Source organism: Bos javanicus, chromosome 7 (genome assembly GCF_032452875.1).
Source record: "Bos javanicus breed banteng chromosome 7, ARS-OSU_banteng_1.0, whole genome shotgun sequence".
Lineage (NCBI taxonomy): Eukaryota > Metazoa > Chordata > Mammalia > Artiodactyla > Bovidae > Bos > Bos javanicus.
In genome coordinates this window covers 94,261,083-94,284,771 of record NC_083874.1, presented here as the reverse complement: position 1 = coordinate 94,284,771, position 23,689 = coordinate 94,261,083, and the positions used below count along the sequence as shown (strand labels likewise).

Below are 23,689 nucleotides of genomic sequence, written 5' to 3'. Positions count from 1 at the left end.
ACTGATTAAATGCACTATTATATACAGAGGAAGAGTACATGGTTGTGAAAAGAATGAGGAAGCCCTCCATGTACTGATAGGATGGGTCTCTAGGATATGTTTGTTTAGAAAAAAACAGGTGCATAGTAGTATATTTATAATATGTTATCTTTTGTGTAAAAAGGGGGAAATAAGAATATGAATTTGTATTTGCTTCTACCTGTGAAGTCCTGAGTTTTCATTGGAAGGACTGATGTTGAAGCTGAAACTCCAATACTTTGGCCACCTGATGCGAAGAGCTGACTCATTGGAAAAGACCCTGATGCTGGGAAAGATTGAGGGCAGGAGGAGAAGGGGACAACAAAGGATGAGATAGTTGGATGGCATCACCGTCTCAATGGACATGGGTTTGGGTGGACTCCGGGAGTTGGTGATGGACAGGGAGGCCTGGCGTGCTGCGGTTCATGGGGTTGCAAAGAGTCAGATACGACTGAGCGACTGGACTGAACTGAACTACCTGTAAAGGCATATGGAAAGGATTCATAATAGGCTAATAAAAATGGTTCCTTGTGAGTAGCATGAATGGATGTGATTACTGGTGACAGATATAGAAGTGGAAATTCTCAGGGTGTATTTTCTCATGTAGATCTGATTTTGAATCATGTATGTATTACCTTAAAAAAACTAAGGAGAGAGAAACTAGAATCTAATATCACCTTTGAATTTAGATGCAAAATTAAATACTGAGTTATTACAAAGACTGTACAGTTTTCATTACAGAAATGCCAGAATGTTTCATATTGGGAAATGCTTTTACATAGCACATTAGAAAGCCAAAAAAATAAACAAGCTAACAACAAAAAACCAAAATCAAAAAACCAATCATGCTGAATCAGGCATTTGTTAATGTCCAAGAGGCATTTTATAAAGTTAAATGTTCAGTTCTAATAAAATTTAAGTAAAGTAGGAATTGATGGGTACTTTCTTAATATAATTAAGAATAAATCAAACCAATAGCCAACAGCAAAGACATTTCCAGTGTAATCAGGAACTAGATAAGCTGCCTTCTTTGACCACTTTTATGTAACAATGTTCTGGAAGTTCTGGTCAAAGCCTCAAGTAATCAGAAAACTAGAGATAAAGCTGTTATGATTTGTTGTTGGTATGATTACCTTGAAAAACTAAGATAACCAACCCCCTAACCATTAGGACTGTTTAGGTGGGTCTGTAGGGAGATGGACCAGCCCAATGGGACCGCTGTAAACTCTGTGCCTCCTCTGTACTTTCTGCTTTCTATAAACGGACTCCCATGAACAAATAATCAAGCACCAGGCTTTCATCTCCCCCCGTTTCCAAAGGGTTTCCACTTTGTTTTGCCCAAATGCCTTCAGAGGAGATGTGCTTGTCTCACACAAAGTACATGACAAAGTAGGGCATCAAAGAGTTTGCGTTGGCTCTTTTCATTACACCAGTGCCTTTGAAGGTGAAAATGCTGTGCTGTGCTGTTCAGTTGTGTCTGAATCTTTGTGACCCCATGGACTGTAGCCTGCCAGGCTCCTCTGTCCATGGGATTCTCCAGGCAAGAATACTGGAGTGGGTTGCCATTCCCTCCTCCAGAGGATCTTCCCAACCCGGGGATCAAACCCAGGTCCCCGCATTGCAGGTGGATTCTGTAAACATTTCAGGCAAAAAGAGCACAGAGAACACGGAGGCAGTGCAGTGTTCTGGAGTGAGTGAAATACAGGTAGTTCAGCGCCACTGGTATAAAGGGTGAGCCAGGAAGCCAGAGGGTGAGCTGTAGAGATACTCAGGGGCCAGTGTAGAGACGGTCTTTAAATTCCAGGCCAAAGGACTTGTGTATTATTTTGTAAGAAACATAACCCATTGCTAGGATGTAATGTGATGAACTAAGGTTTATGCTGAACCTTTAATAGGAATATCTTCTATGGAAAATTCCTTTGCTTGTTCTCTCCAGTTGTACCCAGAGGGCCTTCCCTGGCAGTCCAAGAATAGGATTCAATCCCTGGTCGGGGAACTAAGATCCCACATACCACATGGCAAGGCCAAAAAAAAAAAAAAGAAGAAAAAGAAAAGAGAGAAGAACCTAGAAAGGAAGGAAATGATGGCAACCGTAGACTCAGGTAGCATATGCTTCCAATTAGTGGCTGTTTTGGAACATAAGAAAATATGAAAGTGTTAGACTCTCAGTCCTGTCCAACTCTTTGTGACCCCATGGACTATGGCCCACCAGGCTCCTCAAGGCACTCATTAAGTATTTGTTGATTAACCTGGCCACATGCATGGTGTATATGTATGAGCTGTCATTCTTAAACCCTTTGGAAAAGGGTTCTTTTGAATAATTGCTGCTTGAGCATTTTGGAAAGTCATAATGATCTTACTTCTGGCATGCATGCATGCTAAGTCACTTCAGTTGTGACCATATGGACCATAGCCTGCCAGGCTCCTCTGTCTGTGGGATTCTCCAGGCAAGAACACTGGAGTGGGTTGCTATTTCCTTCCCTAGGGGATCTTCCCATCCCAGGGATCGAACCCACATCTCTTACATCTCCTGAGTTGATAGGCCAGTTCTTTACCACTAGCACCATCTGAGAAGCCCTTACTTCTAGCAGTAGTACATAAGAGTTTCAAAATTTTTCAGTTACCTTCGTATCCAAGTTCTTAGAAACAGTTTGTAGGGAAGATATCATCTCCTGAATTGTTTTTTCAAGTTGCTGGTGCTCATTTCTGATGAAGTGAATATCTCCAGAAAGCTTCATGATGCTGGAATCACATCTAGTGGCAAGATGAAGTTAGATGTGAGATTGATAACATTTTTAACACTATAGTAGAATCTATGCATTCATTTGATGGCAAGAATTCTAAAGTTCTTTGAATAGTAACTTGGCAGACGTGGGGGCATATACAGAAATCTCCCTCATCTTCCTCTTTTTTTCCTGAATGAAATACTAGCCCAAATTAAAGCACTGAGTTGGAGTAGATGAAGACATTGGGGGAAACTCGGTAGATATAGATTTTCAGCCATAAGATATATTAACTCAGTTATAGGAGTTCCAATAGATTTTGATGTTTGGGGCATACTCCCTGTTGCCTATGGTTAGGCAAAATTGAAGCTTTTTCCTCTTCTATATTGTGTTCTGAATTCTCTTTCTTCCCTTTAGCCCTCTTTTCTTGGCTCCCAGATCACCAATTCCCTTTTGGCTAGATAAAGTGTCCCAGCCTACCAGAGGTTTCCAACTCATCTTCAAAAGACAGAATCTTTTCTCTTAGCCCCAGTAAAAGCTCCTGCTCCTTAAGTGGCCTCAGTTAAGTGTTGTCTTAGGTTAGGACAAAAAGAATCCACACTAAGACGTGTATGAGGCTTTGGCACGTAAGGTGGCATTTGGCATTTTCAGGTTGGAACCCTAGTGAAATGGCATTGAAATTCAGATTAGCCATCTTCCCAGAATGTCAGGGAATCCCACCCACTACTCCACTCGAGGCCTCCCTTAGGAGAGAACAGGTTACTTACTGTATTATCACTTTCAATGCACTCATATCTGTGTGAAGGGTAGGACAGAAAGCCCTGTAGGGTTGTGTTTGGTGTATTAATAAATGAGTTACCAGACATCACTTTGAAGTTTGTCCTTTCATCAAGTAACCATTTTGACTGTCATCAAATAACATCTATTAGGAACTATATTTTCATATTGTCACGATAAGTGCTATAAACATTGTTCTGTGGCTGTCAACATTTTCTTTAGGATCCAAAAATGAATTTCTTTTTCTTAATTTTGGTGTCAAATTTGAGCTAAAGGTGAGCTAACCTCTTGAGAAACTTCTTGAAAGGATACCAGATCACTGGTGAGGGGTGGGCAGACTGCCAGGAGGAAAAATCAGGGATTAATCTGATTCAGCATGGAAGTACCTAAGTCAAGGGCAAAAGTCATTTTACACATTTGTGTATACAAACTGTTATTGTCAGAACAGCCTCACTGCTGGTTAGAATATTCTTACGTTGGTCCACATTGAGATACCCAAAGGCTACACGGGAATCAAAGGCAATGTGGGAATGGGCTTCCCAGGTGGCACGAACCTGCCTGCCAATGCAGGAGACATAAGAGAGGGGGGTTCGATCCCTGGGTCAGGAAGACCCTTTGGAGGAGGGCATGGTAGCCCACTCCAGTGTTCTTGTCTGGAGAATCCCATGGACAGAGGAGCCTGGCGGGCTGCAGTCCATGGGGTCACACAGAGTCAGACATGACTGAAGCGACTTAGCACACAGGGAAATAGCTGTTGCTATCACCGCTGCCAGCCACCTCTCACCCAGCCCACCTGCTGCCTGCTCAGGGGCCACTGGTTTGTCTGTTGTAGGTTCGTGGTTCAGGATTTAGTCAGGTAGATCAGCCTTTGAGTATGGCTTCTACTGCTTCCCAGGTTTGTGATCTGGGACAATTCTCTTAATGTCTGTAAGTTTCAGTTTTCTTTATCTGAGAAAAGTGAAAGTGAAGTCGCTCAGTCGTGTCCCACTCTTTGCAACCCCATGGACTATAGCCTACCAGGTTCCTCCGTCCGTGGGATTTTCCAGGCAAGAATACTGGAGTGGGTTGCCATTTCCTTCTCCAGGAGATCTTCCCAGCCCAGGGATTGAACCCGGGTCTCCTGAATTGTAGGCAGATGTTTACCATATGAGCCACCGGGAAGTCCTGTCTGAGAAAAGGGGTACCAGTGCTGCGCTCCCTGCATGCAGCTGCAGAGTTTGCCCCCTGCAAAATGCCAGGGTGTGCCAGACACATGGGGGTGATGTGAACAGTGTCTCCTGGAACGCTGTATGCTCAGCCTTCCAAATTGTACGTGATTGTCCTGAAGAGTGGTCCTGCATAGGGTTATTTAAGGATAAAAGGAGATAATGAATGCAGAGCGTTTAGCCAGTACCTGGCATGGAGGAAGCACCCACACAAGATCAGCAGTTATTATTTATTTCCTCAGCTTAAGAGTTATCATCTAATTATTTTCACCCCATCCCATTCCTACCCAACGATCCTAACTCCACCCTGAGGTCAAGGATTAATGGTTTTTCAAGGCTGTACTCCATATTTCAAAAGAAATTTCTCTTTCTCTCCTTTGAAGTGATTTTATTGTTTCTATTAAAATAACAAATTCCTGTTATAAAAAAATTACACACAATACAAAAAAAGAACGAACGAGTGTTAACATCATCCCAAATCCCACTTTTAAGAAATAATCATTGTTAGCATTTGGTTAGTATTTCATTCACCATTATAATATGTACACACATATTATATATAAACACGTGGAGATAGGAAGAAATAAAATAATTTTAGAATATTCAAATTATATGTATGAGTTTTAGTTAAAAACATTACATTGAATTTTAATTTAATTTAACCTAAGGAAATGTAACTGTAGTGAAAAATGAAGCAGTTGCTCAACTTCAGGTGTGTATGTGTATGTGTGTATATACATATACACACACCCCTACTACAAGAGATATTTCTAAAAATGAAGTTATAAAAAGCTATCATAGATTGGAATCATTGTACTTTTTACAACTACCATTTCAAAACTTTATTCTCCGTTGAGCCTATGCCAAAGGAAAAAAAATGAGAGAACAAATGTTTATATACTTGCTCTTCCAACAGTTTTTGTTAATGTTTTCCTATTTTAAAAATATCAGATTAAACATTTACAGTGTGTTCTGCCCCTAGAGTTCCCACTCTTTAACCTTCATTCTATATTTAGACTCTATTAGACAGTCATTCTAAAATGTATGCGTTTATTTGGCTGCGCCGAGTCCCAGGCACAGGACGCGGGATCCTTGATTCTCCGTGAGGCACACAAACCCGGACTTGTGGCGTGTGGGATCTCGTTCTCTGGCCAGGGATTGAAGCCGGGCTCTCTGCACTGGGAGTGTGGAATCTTAGCCACTGGACCACCAGGGCAGTCCCAGTGTTTTAAAGCTATAATTCCTTATCTGAGATCCTTATTTTGATTTATTCCTTGGTTGGCCAGATTTTGTCATCCAGAGTTCAAACGGAGGGACCGTTAGCATTGGACTGTTTACATTCTCGAACGCTTGAGAATGCCTGTCTGTTCTACTTGAAAGGTAATTTGGTTAAGAAAACATTATTGAGTCACTTTTCTTTTGTTCAGAACAGGATAGACATTTCTCCCTTCTTACCTGACAGTGTTTGATGTGGACAAGTCTGAGATGACTAAGTTTTTTCCTTAATGTGATCTGTTTAGTCTACCTAGATGTCTAACGATTCTTTTTTGCTTTCCTTTCTTCTAGTGATTCTTTCTTTTTGATAATCAATGACTTCAAACCAGGATATCTTGGCTTAATTGGTCTCATATAAATTTTTCTGGTGTTGCAGATTTCCCCTTTGATCTACAGATTCTAATCTCTGTTTCAAGAAATCTTTCTTCTCTTATATCCATATTTTGTTTTCTTCTGAAGAATTTGTTCTTCTTCTTTGGACCTCCTCTTAGTTCTCTGCTGAGTGGAGTCTCTGTTTTCTGCCCTATATATCTTTTCTCCATAACCATTTTTATATGAAAAAGCATTTTCTTTTTGACTTGCTCAGGTTTTTTTTTTTTAAACTTTACATAATTGTATTAGTTTTGCCAAATATCAAAATGAATCCGCCACAGGTTGTTTTCAGTTGTATGTATTCTCTTGGGGAGGGGCTTCTAAAGTAGATTGAATCTCTGTAATATTTAATTTTTTTCTTTCTCCTATCCCTGAGCAATTCTGGTTTATCTGTTTCCTTTTGCTATGGCTGCAGTCCATGGGATCTTGAAGAGTTGGACATGACTGAACGACTTCACTTTCACTTTTCACTTTCATGCACTGGAGAAGGAAATGGCAGCCCACTCCAGTATTCTTGTCTGGAGAATCCCAGGGACGGGGAGCCTGGTGGGCTGCCGTTTATGGGGTCGCACAGAGTCGGACACGACTGAAGTGACTTAGCAGCAGCAATCTCTTTTTTGGGGAAAACCTTTTTATTGCTTATTTTTAATCAAAGTAAAACATGTTTGTAGTTTGAAAGTCAATAATAATGAGAAGGCTAAGAACACACTGCAGTGATTCCTGGCTCCGTCTCTCCCTGTGTCTCTTAGTTCCTCTCCCTGGAGGCAAGTGCCCACCTTCACCCACTCTCAGAGGTGCCCGGTGCAGCCCACCCTAAGCCTGTGAGCATTCCGTGGGGACGAAACCAGGTCATCCTCAGCTTATTCCAGGACTTGAAAATCAGTCTCACTTGTTCTGCTAAATCAGCTTCCGAATGTGTACCTTCCAGGTTCCAGCATTTCTAGGCTGATGTTCCCTGTTTTTGTGGGCTTATGTTTTAAAGAGAAAAATATTTTTTTATTTAGGCTTTTGGAAGGAGCAAAATTATGTGTGACAGTTCAATCAGCAATCTTTTTCTTTTGCTTTTCATGAATTCTTGGAAACCAGGAGTTTCCAAGAATTCAAGAATCCAAGTTTCAAACTTGGATTTGAACTGTTCCTGTATTTTTTTGGATAATTCCTGTCTTGAGGTGTATTCATCAGCCTTGTGCTTTTATCTATCTGTCTATCCATCCATCTCTCCCTGGATGGTGGTGGTGGTGGCTTTCACACACAGATTCTTCGTAACTCCCACTCTCCCATCTTCTGTGGTCCTGGCCACCCACCGACCAGTGATGGTGTGTTTCGTGGGGAAGTAGCCCAGCTCCTCTACTCTGCCTCGTCGATATCAAGTCTGTTGCTTCTTTAGGCCCAGGGAAGGGGTGCATCTCCCCATTCTCTCCTCGAAAACCAGATCAGTGTATCTCACAGCACATCATCGTCATGGATTCTTCAACGTGATACTATCAACTCTTCTCCCTCTTCAGCCGGTTGCACCTCAGTCAGTTTCTCTTAGGCATAAACTGATAAGAAGTGGGGGGAGGATCCCAGATGATAAATGTCATGAGTGCCTCTTCAGCTCCACCGTCTCTGCTATTCTGTGCTGCTGCCTTGAATTCTCAAGGATATTTCCTATTTCTCCTGTGACTCACCCCACCCCCTAGGTTAATACTCTTCTATTCAACAGATTTGGTCTGTGCCTTTGGGGGTGACGCCTCTTGATTTGGAGGAAATCATGATATTTCGGGTCTGAGGAGGATTCTCGGCCCACACATCTCTGTCTGGTATGCGTGCTCTGTTTGTCGTTTGTGGTTGCAGCAACTTCCATGTTGTGTTAAAGGTGACATTTTTGTTTTCCTTTTTTTATTTTTACTGGCATGGAGATGTCTCAGGTGAGGAGAGTGGAGTAAAAATATCTTTAACAAGAAGTCCTCACTCTTTTTCAAAGGTTGACAGTATCCAAATAATATCATTAGTGCCTCTTCAAAGGACATGTCTTACGCTTTTAATTGCACATCAACACAATTTAGTTATTTCGTATGCAGATTTGAAATGTGAAAGCTGATCGCCAAAGAATTGATGCTTTTGAATGTAGTGTTGGAGAAGACTCTTGAGAGTCCCTTGGACTGCAAAGAGATCCAACCAGTCAATCTTAAAGGAAATTTGTCCTGAATATTCATTGGAAGGACTGATGCTGAAGCTGAAACTCCAATACTTTGGCCAGCTGATGTGAAGAACTGATTCATTGGAAAAGACCCTGATGCTGGATTTTGGAGGCAGCAGGAGGAGAAGGGGATGAGAGAGGATGAGATGGTTGGATGACATATGGACTCGATGGACATGAGTTTGAGCAAACTCTGGGAGTTGGATGGGCAGGGAAGCCTGGTATGCTGCTGTCCATGGGGTTGCAAAGAGTCGGACACGACTGAGCAACTGAACTGAACTGATAGGCAGATTTGCCTTGGGGTCCCAAATAGTCAAATATGGATAGAGGGTTGGTCTTCTCTGGCTGCTTCTAGAGCCATCATACATGGCTGTATGGCTGCCCTTCACATGCTGGCCTTTTTCTTTTTTGCATATGAGGCTAATCTATCAAATAGAGTGCTGCTGCTGCTGCTGCTGCTAAGTTGCTTCAGTCATGTCTGACTCTGTGCGACCCCATAGATGGCAGCTCACCAGGCTTCCCCATCCCTGGGATTCTCCAGGCAAGAACACTGGAGTGGGTTGCCATTTCCTTCTCCAATGCATGAAAGTGAAAAGTGAAAGTGAAGTTGCTCATTCGTATCTGAGTCCTAGCAACCCCATGGACTGCAGCCTACCAGGCTTCGAAGTCCATGGGATTTTCCAGGCAAGAGTCCTGGAGTGGGGTGCCATTGCAAGGTGTCAAAATCAGGCAGACAACTTTGAGAACCTCATCTCATTGGAAGTACTTGCTTTTAAACTGCCACTATATTGGAGAGGGAAATAAGGTATAAAATTCAAAAGCACATAGTTGTTATCAAATATTGAGTTTTTGATTCATGAAGCAGTAAAAGGTTTGCTAGGACTTATGTTAAAATAATCAACTTAGTTCACTCATGCCAAGATGCTAATTGGAATTAAGATCAACATATGTAAAAGGAAAGTAATTATTCTGCCTCAGCTGGTCCATGGGTCACTTGCCTGCAAAAATATGGAAAAGAAAAAGAGGAATAGTGAATTTGAATCTCCTGGCTTTTAGCTAGATTCTGTTTCAAATCACTAGATTCAAGAAATAATCATAAAAGGAAGACATTTTAAGGAAAAATAATACCTTTTCCTAAAATCACTGCTTCACATTAAAGGGGAAGTAAGTCAGCGATCAGGGAGCAAGACAGAGGACTAGGAGGCTCTTGCTTTTTCCCTCCTCCCTCAGATGCACCAAATAAACAGCAGAATTCCGATCCAGTCCCTCTGGGGAAAATCCAGAAGCTAGTTTAGAGGCTCTTACACATCAGGCAACTAAGAAAATACCCACATCAAAAAGAGTCAAAAAAGTTGAGATACACACACACCACATACCCCATCCCTGGTTCAACACCTTACAGCTGGGAGGGAACCACCAAATCCCAGATTCTCCCTGGGGAATGAAGTGTGTCTAGCCACTATCCAAGAAACTGGCTCCCAAATCGCCTAACTCTGAGGGCCGGGGGAGTGCATCTGTGAGTCCCTTGGGACCACAGAAAAGCAAGTGGTTTTAAATGGGCACATGGTTTTAGAAATGGGCAAAACCCTGACTAGATATTTGTCCAAAGATAAGAGACAGATGGCCAACAGGTACATGAAAGGGAGCTCTATGTTACGAATCATCGGGGAAATGCCAATCAAAGCCATGCGATGTCACCTCATCCCTGTTAAGATGAGTATTATACAAAGTATTGGTGCAGATGTGGAGAGAAGGGAATCCTTCCACACTGTTAGCAGGAGTGTCAATTGGTATAGCCGTTATATAACATAGTATGGAGACTCTTTGAAAAGTTAAAGATAGAACTGTCATCTGGAAATCCCCCTACTGGATATGTATCCAAAGGAAATGAATACATGGAAGAAATATATCCTCTCATGTTAACTGCAGCAATATTCACAATAAACAAGATATGGAAACAACCTAAGAGTGTGTGTGTGTGTGTGTGTGTGTGTGTGTGAGTGTGAGTCTCTCAGTCTTGTCTGTCTCTTTGCGACCCTATGTATCCACCAGGTTCCTCTGTCCATGGGATTGTCCAGGCAAGAATACTGGAGTGGGTTGCCATTTAGGGATGAATAAATAAATCGTGATATACATGGAGTCACAAAATTTTTAGCCTCAAAGAAGGAGGAGACTTTGCCATTTATGACAACATGTATACAATCTGCAGGACATTATGTCAAGTGAAATATGCTAGACACAGGAAGAAAAAAGTTGCATGATCTTATTTATATGTGGAATCTAAAAAAACCAGGGGCTTCCCAGGTGGCGCTAGTGGTAAAGAATCTGCCTCCCAATGCAGGAGAAGTGAGACACGGGGGTTTGATCCCTGTGTAGGGAAGATGCCCTGGAGGAGGGCATGGCAACCCACTCCTATATTCTTGCCTGGAATAGTGTTACCAGTGCACCACCAAATTGAACCAGATTCCAAGTTTGATTCAAAAGAGATTTTGATTCTTATCTTCTTTGTAAAATCATGGCACTTCTAGGGAGAGTGGTGGGTGGTTTTATTATCTTGCTTCATCATTTACCCAAATATTGTGAAAATTCTATTTATCAAATGTTATATAAAAGTATATATAATCTTATGTATTTTAGAAGTATAAAGTATATATACACATAACCTTGTATATGTGTGTATATTTGTATGTATATAGTACCTATGTGTGTACACACACTCACACAAACACACACACGTACTAATCCTGTAGACCCTGTTTTCCTCATGTCTGTTACCTGCTCTGGACTTGCATGGCAGAGTTTTAATTTAGACCCCTAAAGTAAAACTTCTCACGTTGATTGCTTCAATAGGCTTCCTTTCATCTTCATATATTATTTCTGTACTCTACCAATTCAGCTACTACCAAAAGGTTAGTGAATGTCATCCCCTTACTTAAAATCATCCCATGGCTATTTATAACCTTTTACATAAAGTTCAAAAACTTTTTACTTTGACCAAAGATCCCTCATCATCCAACTTTGGATCATTTCTCTAGCTTCATCTCCCAATCTCCCTGCTGCTGCTGCTGCTAAGTCGCTTCAGTCGTGTCCGACTCTGTGTGACCCCATAGATGGCAGCCCACCAGGCTCCCCGTCCCTGGGATCCTCCAGGCAAGATCACTGGAGTGGGTTGCCATTTCCTTCTCCAGTGCAGGAAAGTGAAAAGTGAAAGGGAAGTCGCTCAGTCATGTCCTTCTCTTAGCAACCCCATGGACTGCAGCCTACCAGTCTTGTCTGTCTCTTTGGGATTTTCTGTCCATGGGATTTTCCAGGCAAGAGTGCTGGAGTGGGGTGCCATTGCCTTCTCCGCCCAATCTCCCATCTCTCCCTAAATACCACAACTAAAATAGCACCCTCACAGGGAAGCCCTGAACATGTCACAGTAATTTATCCCACAGTTCCTTTGCACACATCATTCCTCCTATGTGAAGTACATTTCCTATCCCTGTCTGGTTAACTGCTACAGTTTTTCAAAACTCATCTCAAGTGTCACCTCCTCCAGGAAGCCATTTTTATGTCCCAATCTGATTTGCATGTTTCCATGGCACCCAAGGCTTTCATTACAGCACTCACCTTATTGCTTATGTTTTCCCAGGTAGACTGTAAATTTATAGGAAGACGATCATGTTGCTGAACCCCTGAATTGTAGACCACTGCCTGGCATTGGTGAGTGTTTGGTACATTTTTTATTGAATTGAATGGACAGATACCCTAGGAGAGGTTTGTCTTAAGCATTAATCACCTGATTATTCAGAGTAGATTAATGAGATGAAAGTGGGGGTGTTTCTGGAGAGAGGAATGAGGTGCTGGAAGGAGACAGAGAGATGGAAAGGTGTCCATGGTCAGCCACTCACGGCTCATCTTTGATGTGTCAACCAGAATGGTCCTGCCATGGTCAATACCTACAAATTTTTGCTGAGCTGTGCACCATGAATTTTTTCAGCCTCATATAAAAAATATCATTCAAAATGTTATTCCCTTGACCATTAAATCCCTTTTAAGGCTTTTATATGCAATTCTTATATATCTTAAATATTTCAATCATTAGAATTTGAGACATCTGGGGATTCTGTATGCAGTTTTAAGGGCATGTCTTTGTATATAGATGTTGGCCTTTGGACAGCTGAGGGGCTGTAAAGACAAGACTTGTCATAGATGAAACTAAACTAGGCATCCTGTATAAGAGGTTCTTTATAGAACCCTTGGATCTCACAGGTAGCATGAGACTTTCAAATTTCATGATACACTTTCTCAGTTGCTATCTTATCATTTAGCTTAAAGACAATATTCTGTTTTCTACAATATAGAACTTATTTAGGGATGAGAATTCAGTGGCCAAAACTGACTGCTAAGTATTAGTTAGCAGTCTCACCTTCTCACCTGGCTACTCTTCCTCGGAGATCTCCAACTCCTTGAAGGTGTTTGTTGCTTAGGTCCTGTACTGCGAAATTAGTTCCTGTGGCCACCAGATCCCGAGCTTTTATTTGTTCTTCTATCATCTGCAATATTTGAGTTAAAGTTCCAATTAATTTCCCATCACACATGATAAGAAAATATCATTTAAAGTAGAGGTTACAAACTGAGTGCATTTCCCTTCTTAGGCTGATAGTGCAAATGAGTGAGAGTCTTGTGTTGGAAGCCATCCCCGCTATATCCGAGGGAGGCAGTGATGGCTGGAGTCCTGCTGATAGTTGCCAGGTGGCACGATGGTTCAACAGTGTCTCAACAGAAGCTGGGAATCCAGATTTTATGTTAAATTGCTGAATTTTAAAATATTGACATTTTATTCAAATTCTTTATAAATACCATATGGGTCAAGCCAAACTTATTTACTGTGCTGTGTGGACGTGACCATCCTTGACATAAAAACTTTTCACAAAAACCTTTTTCAGAATTGGTAGTCAAGTTTAGAAAAAGGGACCTTTCATATGGGATTAGGCAAGGCCCTTTATAGATTGAGTTGGAACCATAACGAAGCTAATACAACTAATGAGCAAATCTGAATAAAACTGTTTCACTTACATGGAGTGGAAAAGGTTTATTGTTTTAGATTTTTTAAGAGAATATGAGGAATTTATGGCTTGAATGTATTCAGATTTTGCCTTGAGTATCCATCGTCATGTCTTCATTATGTCTTAGTGTTCTGAAATGAATCTGACTACCCTATTCCACCAGCTTGGTGGTCCCCCAAACAGTGGGTTTTAATTTTTGGCACTCATACGTAAAAAATAAGTTTTTTTGCTTGTCCATAGAAGAAAATTATATCTCGGTTAATATTCAAACAAATACCATTGTAAAGTTAAGACATATAAAATGTAATATATATTTATTCAGAAAAGTGTTGAGAGAATAGACTTTTTGAAGCACAGACAACTTTTTGGTTTGGGGGAACAAAAAAGGTTAGTTACTAGATGTTACCAAGGTCTGAACCATGTTAAATTTATGATTATGAATGTTTGGGGGAAAAGAAGGATTTTTATAGGAAATGAATTATGAACATTTCAAAGACTATGTACAGAATCTTGCCCGTTTGCAAACTGGCAGATTGAGACAAGCCAAGAGCAAATATAGCTTTAGCTGAAGACATACAAGTGTCAAGAATACTAGCTAGAGGTTATTTTTTGTTTTTGTGTTTTGGCTTGTTTATTTTTGCATACCTGTAGGTCTTTAGTTCATTCAGGCCACCATGACAAAAAACTACAGACTAAGAAGCTTATATGACAACAGGGATCTATTTCTCACAGTTCTGGAAGCTGGAAGTCCAAGATTTAGGGTGCCTGCATGGTTGGGTTCTGGGGAGAGCCCTCTTCTGGGCTGCAGACTGCTGACTTCTTGCTTCATCTTCACATAGTGGAAAGGGGCCAGGAAGTGCTGTGAGGTCTCTCTTATGAGGGCACTAATCTGCTTTTTGAGGACTCCACTTTCATGACCCAAGTTCCTCCTAATACCGTCACGTTGGACGTTAGGATTTCACATGTGAATTTTGGTGGGGATACAAACATTCAGATTCTAACAGTAGGTGTAGTTTTACTTTGTTTTGGTAAAGAATAGTGATAAAAGAGAACTTGCCCTATTAAATAGTAAAACATTTTGAAATGAGTGCAGCTAAATAACTGTGCCTCACTAAATTGATCATTGTAATTTAGTGAAGATTTTGGTAAATGTAAGAAAGAAATATGCCATATATCAGACTCAAAGTCACTGAGGAAGGAATTTCACACACGCTGTTAAGATTTCTGGTTACTTATTCAGAAAGCAGGGCTTCCCAGGTGGTACTAGTGGTAAAGATGCCTGCCAGTGCAGAAGTCATAAGAGACTCGGGTTTGATCCCTGGGTCAGGAAGATCCCCTGGAGGAGGGCATGGCAACCCACCCCAGTATTCTTGCCTGGAGAATTCCATGGACAGAGGAGCCTGGCAGGTTACAGTCCGTAGGATGGCAAAGAGTCGGACACAACTGAAGTGACTCAGCAAGCATGCATGCACTCAGCAAACAATCAGTTTTATATCTATACCTCACATCATACATGAATATATAGAGATTTTAGAAAAAAGTAGATTTAAAATATTTAAAAAGTTAAGCCATAAAACTGACAGATAATGGAGGAGATTATTTCATCTCTGAAATTTCTATTCTTAAAAGTAATGTGGGACATCAAACAGCACAATCTTGGAATATTGTAAACCTTATTGTAAAGTAAAAATAAATAAATAAATAAAAATGAAAAAAATAAAAGATCTTGGAAGTAAAAATAATTTTTATTAAAGTTCATTATAAACACTTGGAGTAACAGGCAAATTTGGCCTTGGAATACGGAATGAAGTAGGGCAAAGACTAATAGAGTTTTGCCAAGAAAATGCACTGGTCATAACAAACACCCTCTTCCAACAACACAAGAGAAGACTCTATACATGGACATCACCAGATGGTCAACACCGAAATCAGATTGATTATATTCTTTGCAGCCAAAGATGGAGAAGCACTATACAGTCAGCAAAAACAAGACCGGGAGCTGACTGTGGCTCAGACCATGAACTCCTTATTGCCAAATTCAGACTTAGATTGAAGAAAGTAGGGAAAACCACTAGACCATTCAGGTATGACCTAAATCAAATCCCTTATGATTATACAGTGGAAGTGAGAAATAGATTTAAGGGCCTAGATCTGATAGATAGAGTGCCTGATGAGCTATGGAATGAGGTTCGTGACATTGTCCAGGAGACAGAGATCAAGACCATTCCCATGGAAAAGAAATGCAAAAAAGCAAAATGGCTGTCTGGGGAGGCCTTACAAATAGCTGTGAAAAGAAGAGAAGTGAAAAGCAAAGGAGAAAAGGAAAGATATAAACATCTGAATGCAGAGTTCCAAAGAATAGCAAGAAGAGATAAGAAAGCCTTCCTCAGCGATCAATGCAAAGAAATAGAGGAAAACAACAGAATGGGAAAGACTAGGGATCTCTTCAAGAAAATCAGAGATACCAAAGGAACATTTCATGCAAAGATGGGCTCGATAAAGGACAGAAATGGTATGGACCTAACAGAAGCAGAAGATATTAAGAAGAGATGGCAAGAATACACAGAAGAACTGTACAAAAAAGATCTTCACGACCCAGATAATCACGATGGTGTGATCACTGACCTAGAGCCAGACATCCTGGAATGTGAAGTCAAGTGGGCCTTAGAAAGCATCTCTACGAACAAAGCTAGTGGAGGTGATGGAATTCCAGTTGAGCGATTCCAAATCCTGAAAGATGATGCTGTTAAAGTGCTGCACTCAATATGCCAGCAAATTTGGAAAACTCAGCAGTGGCCACAGGACTGGAAAAGGTCAGTTTTCATTCCAATCCCAAAGAAAGGCAATGCCAAAGAATGCTCAGACTACCGCACAATTGCACTCATCTCACACGCTAGTAAAGTAATGCTCAAAATTCTCCAAGCCAGGCTTCAGCAATATGTGAACCGTGAACTTCCTGATGTTCAAGCTGGTTTTAGAAAAGGAAGAGGAACCAGAGATCAAATTGCCAACATCCGCTGGATCATGGAAAAAGCAAGAGAGTTCCAGAAAAGTATCTATTTTTGCTTTATTGACTATGCCAAAGCCTTTGACTGTGTGGATCACAATCAACTGTGGAAAATTCTGAAAGAGATGGGAATACCAGACCACCTTGAGAAATTTGTATGCAGGTCAGGAAGCAACAGTTAGAACTGGACATGGAACAACAGACTGGTTCCAAATAGGAAAAGGAGTTCGTCAAGGCTGTATATTGTCACCCTGTTTATTTAACTTCTATGCAGAATACATCATGAGAAACGCTGGACTGGAAGAAACACAAGCTGGAATCAAGATTGCCGGGAGAAATATCAATAACCTCAGATATGCAGATGACACCACCCTTATGGCAGAAAGTAAAGAGGAACTAAAAAGCCTCTTGATGAAAGTGAAAGTGGAGAGTGAAAAAGTTGGCTTAAAGCTCAACATTCAGAAAACGAAGATCATGGCATCTGGTCCCATCACTTCATGGCAAATAGATGTGGAAATAGTGTCAGACTTTATTTTTCTGGGCTCCAAAATCACTACAGATGGTGACTGCAGCCATGAAATTAAAAGACGCTTGCTCCTTGGAAGGAAAGTTATGACCAACCTAGATAGCATATTCAAAAGCAGAGACATTACTTTGCCAACAAAGGTTCGTCTAGTCAAGGCTATGGTTTTTCCTGTGGTCATGCATGGATGTGAGGAGTTGAACTGTGAAGAAGGCTGAGTGCTGAAGAATTGATGCTTTTGAACTGTGGTGTTGGAGAAGACTCTTGAGAGTCCCTTGGACTGCAAGGAGATCCAACCAGTCCATTCTGAAGGAGATAAGCCCTGGGACTTCTTTGGAAGGAATGATGCGAAAGCTGAAACTCCAGTACTTTGGCCACCTCATGCGAAGAGTTGATTCATTGGAAAAGACTCTGATGCTGGGAGGGATTGGGGGCAAGAGGAGAAGGGGACGACAGAGGATGAGATGGCTGGATGGCATCACTGACTCAATGGACGTGAGTCTGATTGAACTCTGGGAGTTGGTGATGGACAGGGAGGCCTGGCGTGCTGTGATTCATGGGGTCGCAAAGAGTCAGACACGACTGAGCGACTGATCTGATCTGATAAATAAAATTAAGATATAAACAACAAACAGAGAACATTTGTAACAAGGGTTACCGCCGAGGGTTTCCATTGTGTGTTGCAATCAGTATACACCTATTCTTGAGAGCCAATTGCATATGTATGTCTCTTCCCATCTTTTTGTTGAGTAACATCAACTGGTTTTTAAAATAATTTTATTTATTTTTATTTCATTTTTGGCTGTGCTGGGTCTTCATGGCTATAGACAGGCTTTCTCTACTTGTGGCAAGCGGGGTGCTTCTCTCTGGCTTCTCATTGCAGTGCCTTTCTTGTTTTGCAGCACGGCTCTAGGGCTCGTGAGCTTCGTAGTTGCAGCACGTGGGCTCACTAGTGGATCCTGGGCTTTAGAGCACAGGCTCAATTGTTGTGGTGCATGAGCTCAGTTGCTCCACGGCATGTGGGATCTTCCCAGTCAGGAGTCAAACACGTGTCTCCTGAATTGGCTGGCATATTCTTTACCACTGAGCCACTAGGAAAGCTCCCATTAATTGGTTTTTGAAATCAATCACAGTGAATGTATTTACACCATGGAAATAGGCAAACAGTATAAACCAGGCATTTTATCCCCCAGAAAAAAACTACTGATTTTTAAACATTTACCAAAGCATCCCTGCTTATTATTTTTAATAAAAAGACCCATAAATAAGAACTGAAAAGCACTAAATCTGCAAACAATATTAACAGAATATCAGCAGAGAAAATGGAAACTGTTATAGTTGTTTTTAAAAGGTGAAAAAAAGAGAAAGATGTTATTTCTACCCCATCAAATCAGCAGTGATTAAAAACAGTAAATCTCAATGCTGGCAGAGGTGTAGTGAAAAAAGGTAATGGAAGCTAATGGAAGTCTTGTATAAGGCTGATGGAAGTATACATAGATACAAACATTCTGGAAACCAATTTGGCAATAAATGTCAAGAGTTTTTACAGTGTTCTTACCCCAGTAATTCCACTTCTAAAAACATATACAATAGAAATAATACAAATGTAGATACATTTATGTGCAAAGACATTTAAATATTAAGAGAATAAATAATCTAACCATGATTTATGCACCATACAAAGAACTTTTAATGACCTATGAAAGAGTTTATGATATAATTTTATATTAAAGGTATGCTTACAAACAATAGTCTGAGCTTCCTAAAGGGACTGCCTGGAAAGACCAGAGGCAGATGCATCTGGGTGCTTGTAGCAATTGTCATTTAGTGGTGAAATTATGAGAAATTTTTCCTAGGTTTTAAATTTATTTCCTAAACTTGCAAATAATTACAATGAGTAAGTATCACTTTTATTAATGTAACTTGGGGGAAAAAACACAATAAAGCCATGTTGTTCATGAAACTGTCTTTTCCTAAATTAAAAATAAATTGATTTTCAATCTTTAATGAGCTGCCAGCTTAAGAAAGAAATATTTTGACTTTAAAAGGGAATAAGCAACTGAACTGCTACAATTATGGTTGATTAAACAAATTTTTTTTCATTTCTTTTGAAAACCCAAGACAAACTTCTGATCACACTTGATTCTATCTTGCTGGCTGATTTAAAAATGGGCTGACTTACTAGGTTTTTAAAAAATATTTGAATAGCAACCATTTATCTAAATACTTATTACTTTATAGTCTTAGTTATTTACTAAAGGTAGTTTAGTAGTTTCTTCTTCATAATCTTTTAACTTCATATCTACAACATTTGTGCTGTGTGCTGTGCTAAATTGCTACAGTTGTATCTGACTCTTTGCCACCCCGTGGACTGCAGCGTGCCAGGCTTCCCTGTCCTTCGCTATCTCCTGGAGCTTGCTCAAACTCATGTTTATTGAGTCAATGATGCCATCCAACCATTTCGTCCTCTGTCATCCCCTTCTCCTCCTGCCTTCATTCTTACCCAGCATCAGGGTCTTTTCCAATGAGTCTACTCTTTACATCAGATGGTGAAAGTATTTGGAGCTTCAGCATCAGTTCTTCCAGTGAATATTCAGGACTGATTTCCTTTAGAATTGACTGGTTTAATCTCCTTGCAGTCGAAGGGAATCTCAAGAGTATTTTCCAACACCACAGTTCAAGAGCATCAATTCTTTGGCTCTCAGCTTTCTTTATGGTCCAGTTCTTACATCCATACGTGACTACTGGAAAAACCATAGCTTTGACTATACAGACCTTTGTCAGCAAAGTAATGTCTCTACTTTTTAACACACTGTCTAGGTTTGTCATAGCTTTTCTTCCAAGAGCAAGCCCATTTACAACCTTTAAATATTTCCTAATTCAGTTTTCTGCACAATCAGACCAGTCCTTGTCATTTTTCTTCTATATGCCAAACCCTTAACAGGACTGCAAATATTTTGAGATTTTATAGTATTTGGGAAAAAAGTATTGGCTTTGTCTTTTTTCAGAGATAGTCAAAGATAGGAAAATAAACTTTTAGCAAGATTTCTAGTATCTGGAAATGTTTTCCCCCTTAGTGCTAAGAGTATTTTATTGGGATATAATTAATATGTATTAAAATATATAAATCAAAGCATATTTCTGGATAGATTTTGAAAAATATAATTGGCTATGTAACAACCACTGAAATAATAATATAGAACATTCTAGAAGCCTTTTGATATTTCTGAGAATGCTGTTATCTTTTCAGTTACCTAGAAGTTTTGTCTCCTAAATTGACAGTCCTCATGGCTCAGACGGTAAAGCGCCTGCCTTGCAATGCAGGATACTTGGGTTTGATCCCTGGGTCAAGAAGATCCCCCTGGAGAAGGAAATGGCAACCCACTTCAGTATTCTTGCCTGGAAAATTCCATGGACAGAGGAGCCTGGTGGGCTACAGTCCATGGAGTCGCAAAGAGTCAGACATGACAGAGACTTCACTTTCACTTTGACGCCTAAATTAGGATCTTCTTTTAGTGCCTGTGCTACGCTTGATTTTCCCATCATCTCAATGGCACTGAATCCCATATCTCTCCTTACTTTCATGACAGTTCATCATGCCTGGAAACACCTCTGCCCACCTTGAGAAGTAACATTGCCTCTTTAGGCACTGCCGGCAATTCAGGATGTACTAAATATCAATAAAGTGCCTTTTAATGGCTCACCAAGATTTTTTAACTTTTCACACTCCCTCAAATGCATCATGGGGTCTACAGATAGAAAATATGTTAACAGATATCCTTAGGATTAAATACAAAGTCATGAGTAAGTCATTTCTGGGTCAATCTCATGGTTTTTGTCTAATCCACTATCTAATAGGAGAAAAGGACATATATTGTGCGAGGGCATTGTTGTCAGTTCTCAAAATTCCACACATATAAGGCCAGAGTTTTTAAGTTTTTTCTCTGAAACTTGTGCCTGAAAGTTGCTATCTGAGATTCATCATTCTCACTGGTACCTTAAAAACTCTGAAAGATCTGTGGTAAGAATCTGCTCATCTTGGTTTAACACAATCATTTTCTCTTTTGATCAGAAATACTATTTTTCCTTTAATACCTTAAACATCATTCATTCATCCATCTGTTCAGGAAATATTGACAGATCACTGATGACCTCTCATACACCGTCGTCAGTTTGATGTGGGATTTGGCAGTGAACAAAATGAAGTCTCTGCCCTCGCAGAGATTATATCTTAGGAGCAGAAACACAATAAGTAAGTTTAGAGCATGGTGGTTTGTGATAAGCACTATGGATAAAAATAGGGTGGGGTTTAAGGGAGATTGTGACTGTTGGCACATCAAGGAAATGCTCTCTGACAAGGGACCTGATGGGAATGAAGAATACTTCACAGAATTGTCTAGGAGAAGATGATCCACCCAGAGTTCATAGCAAGTGCAAAGGCCCTGAGGCTGGAGCATGTTTGGGGTGTTCTAGGAAGTTCTGGGAGCACAGTGTAGCCAGAGTGAAGGAGAGAGGAGCAGGAGATGGGGGTCACAGAGATTTGGGGGGTCATATGTGATGTGTCTATGAACGAGCATCGCAACTACCTTATGAAAACCTCTATTTGAAACGATCACATTCATAGAATCTTAGAGAGTTAGACTAAAATAAGCACCTTAGCACAATGTCTGACATTTAATGTTAAACAATTGTCTTTGCTGTCACAAAGAGACATTCAACAATTTTTGAACAGAATTTCCTTCTACAGAAAGTAGAGGTTGAATGACATGAGGAGTTAAAATATTGACTGTTTCCCTCTGGGGTAACTAAATGGTAATCATTTAAGTTAAATAATAGGGACTCATTTCTCTAGTTGAAGACTGCCCCTGACGGCTGAGAATCTTTGTCAAGCAGTGGTGCCAAGACATGGGAAATAAAGAACTACCTCGATGTTCTGGCTGAGTTTTTTGACGATGCTGGTGATGGTCTGGATGTGGTTTTCCAGGAGCTTCCTGGCAAGCGACTCCTCCTTGCGAAAGCCGTGGGTCCCCTGAAGACAGGCAGAGATGTCCTCCTTGATGCGGAAGGCTTGCTCAAGGAGGAAAGCTATGGTGCGGTCCTGGTTGTTCAGTCTGTCTTCTAGCTGACTTCTCTGGGTGTTTGGAATGGCAGGAAGAAAAGAATGACCCCTGGTCCAGAAAAGGAAACAACACGGGGACTTTACAAGGGTGAGCTAGAGGAGCCAGAACCAGAACTCGCAGCTGCCCTTGTACGCCTGTATGTTCTCCCCCGAGAGGAGGAGTTTGGTAGGACTTTAAACCCTGCATGCTGAGAATCTTGGTTTATGCCTCATCTGAGAACTGGATCTGACTTAAGCCTTGATCTTGTGTCATCCATTTTTCATGTTTCTCAAGCAGGGATTGTTCTATATTTGACCCGCTATTCTAATAAGCCAAATTGGATCCACATAAATTTAATGCCTGATGATCCTATATTGAGAAGTGAGCTGCTTTCTAATTGCTGGAAGAAATGATAGGTCAAAGGCAAAGATTAATAAAAGAGTTAGAAGTTCAACAAAAAGTAAAAGAAAACAATGAATTAGAAAAGAAAAATATATACCTGTGATGGATTCATTTTGATATTTGGCAAAACTAATACAATTATGTAAAGTTTAAAAATAAAATAATTAAAAAAAGAAAAATACAAAGACTAGGGCTATTTAGTTATTAGGATAAAGAAACACATAAAATCCCAATAACTCCTACTGGCATGAGCAAATTACTCCTTCCCTTCACAGATAAACATTTTGGAGAACAAGTAACTTTTGTTGTGCATTTTTCTTTATTTAATTTTCTTTGCTTATTTTTGTGACCTAGTCTCTGTAGTCGTACCTTGTATCTTTTGCTTGAGCTCATTCTCTAGAAGCAAGTCACTAAGTTATACCTATATTCAAAGTGAGTGAAGATCCACCTCTTGACAAATGGAGCACCAGGAAACTTTAGGTCATTCAAAGACCGCCACCCTGTCACAGTCATCCAGCTGGCTTCTTGGAAATAGAATGCTTCCAGAATGTCCTATATTTTGATTTGAGTGGCTGTTACATGGTTAACTGTATTTGTCAAAGTCCACTGAGATATAGACTTTGCATATTTTTAATGCATATTAATTATACCCCAATCAAATACTCTTAATATTAAGGGGGGAAAGTTTCCAGATCCCTAGAAATCTTGCTAAGAGCTTCTTCTCCTATACATTAGTTTGTCCTCGATTAGCTCTGAAAAGAAGGCAAAGCCAAAACATTTTTCAAATAATGTAAGATCTCACTACATCTACATGTTCCAGGGATGGGAAAGCAACTGCTCTTCCAATGTTGCTTCTTTTTTAGGAGCAAGAGGAGAAGACCTGATGGGAAAAGTTATTCTGTAGGATAGGGGGTGGCTGATGATGGTTTTAGTCTGGCACTCACGCACACCCCGCCTCCCAAGCTCATTGGAGCTAACAAGACTTCATTGGTGAACAGGATTTGGCTGAAATCTTCAGGGAAAAATGAACCCACAAGCCAAAATATCACAACTTT

At 40.4% G+C, this 23,689-nt stretch overlaps 1 protein-coding gene across 1 annotated transcript in view; it reads right to left on the bottom strand.

The window, feature by feature from the left end:
- The window catches only part of FAM81B (family with sequence similarity 81 member B), a 57,588-nt gene that overhangs the window by 16,157 nt on the left and 17,742 nt on the right, over window positions 1-23,689 (bottom strand). Inside the window, exons 4-6 of the mRNA XM_061424416.1 lie at window positions 22,058-22,301; window positions 12,972-13,090; window positions 2,643-2,772 (exon numbers count right to left, since the gene is read on the bottom strand). Coding sequence (XP_061280400.1) covers window positions 2,643-2,772; window positions 12,972-13,090; window positions 22,058-22,301 — 493 coding nt within the window. The remainder of the gene's footprint in view (window positions 1-2,642; window positions 2,773-12,971; window positions 13,091-22,057; window positions 22,302-23,689) is intronic.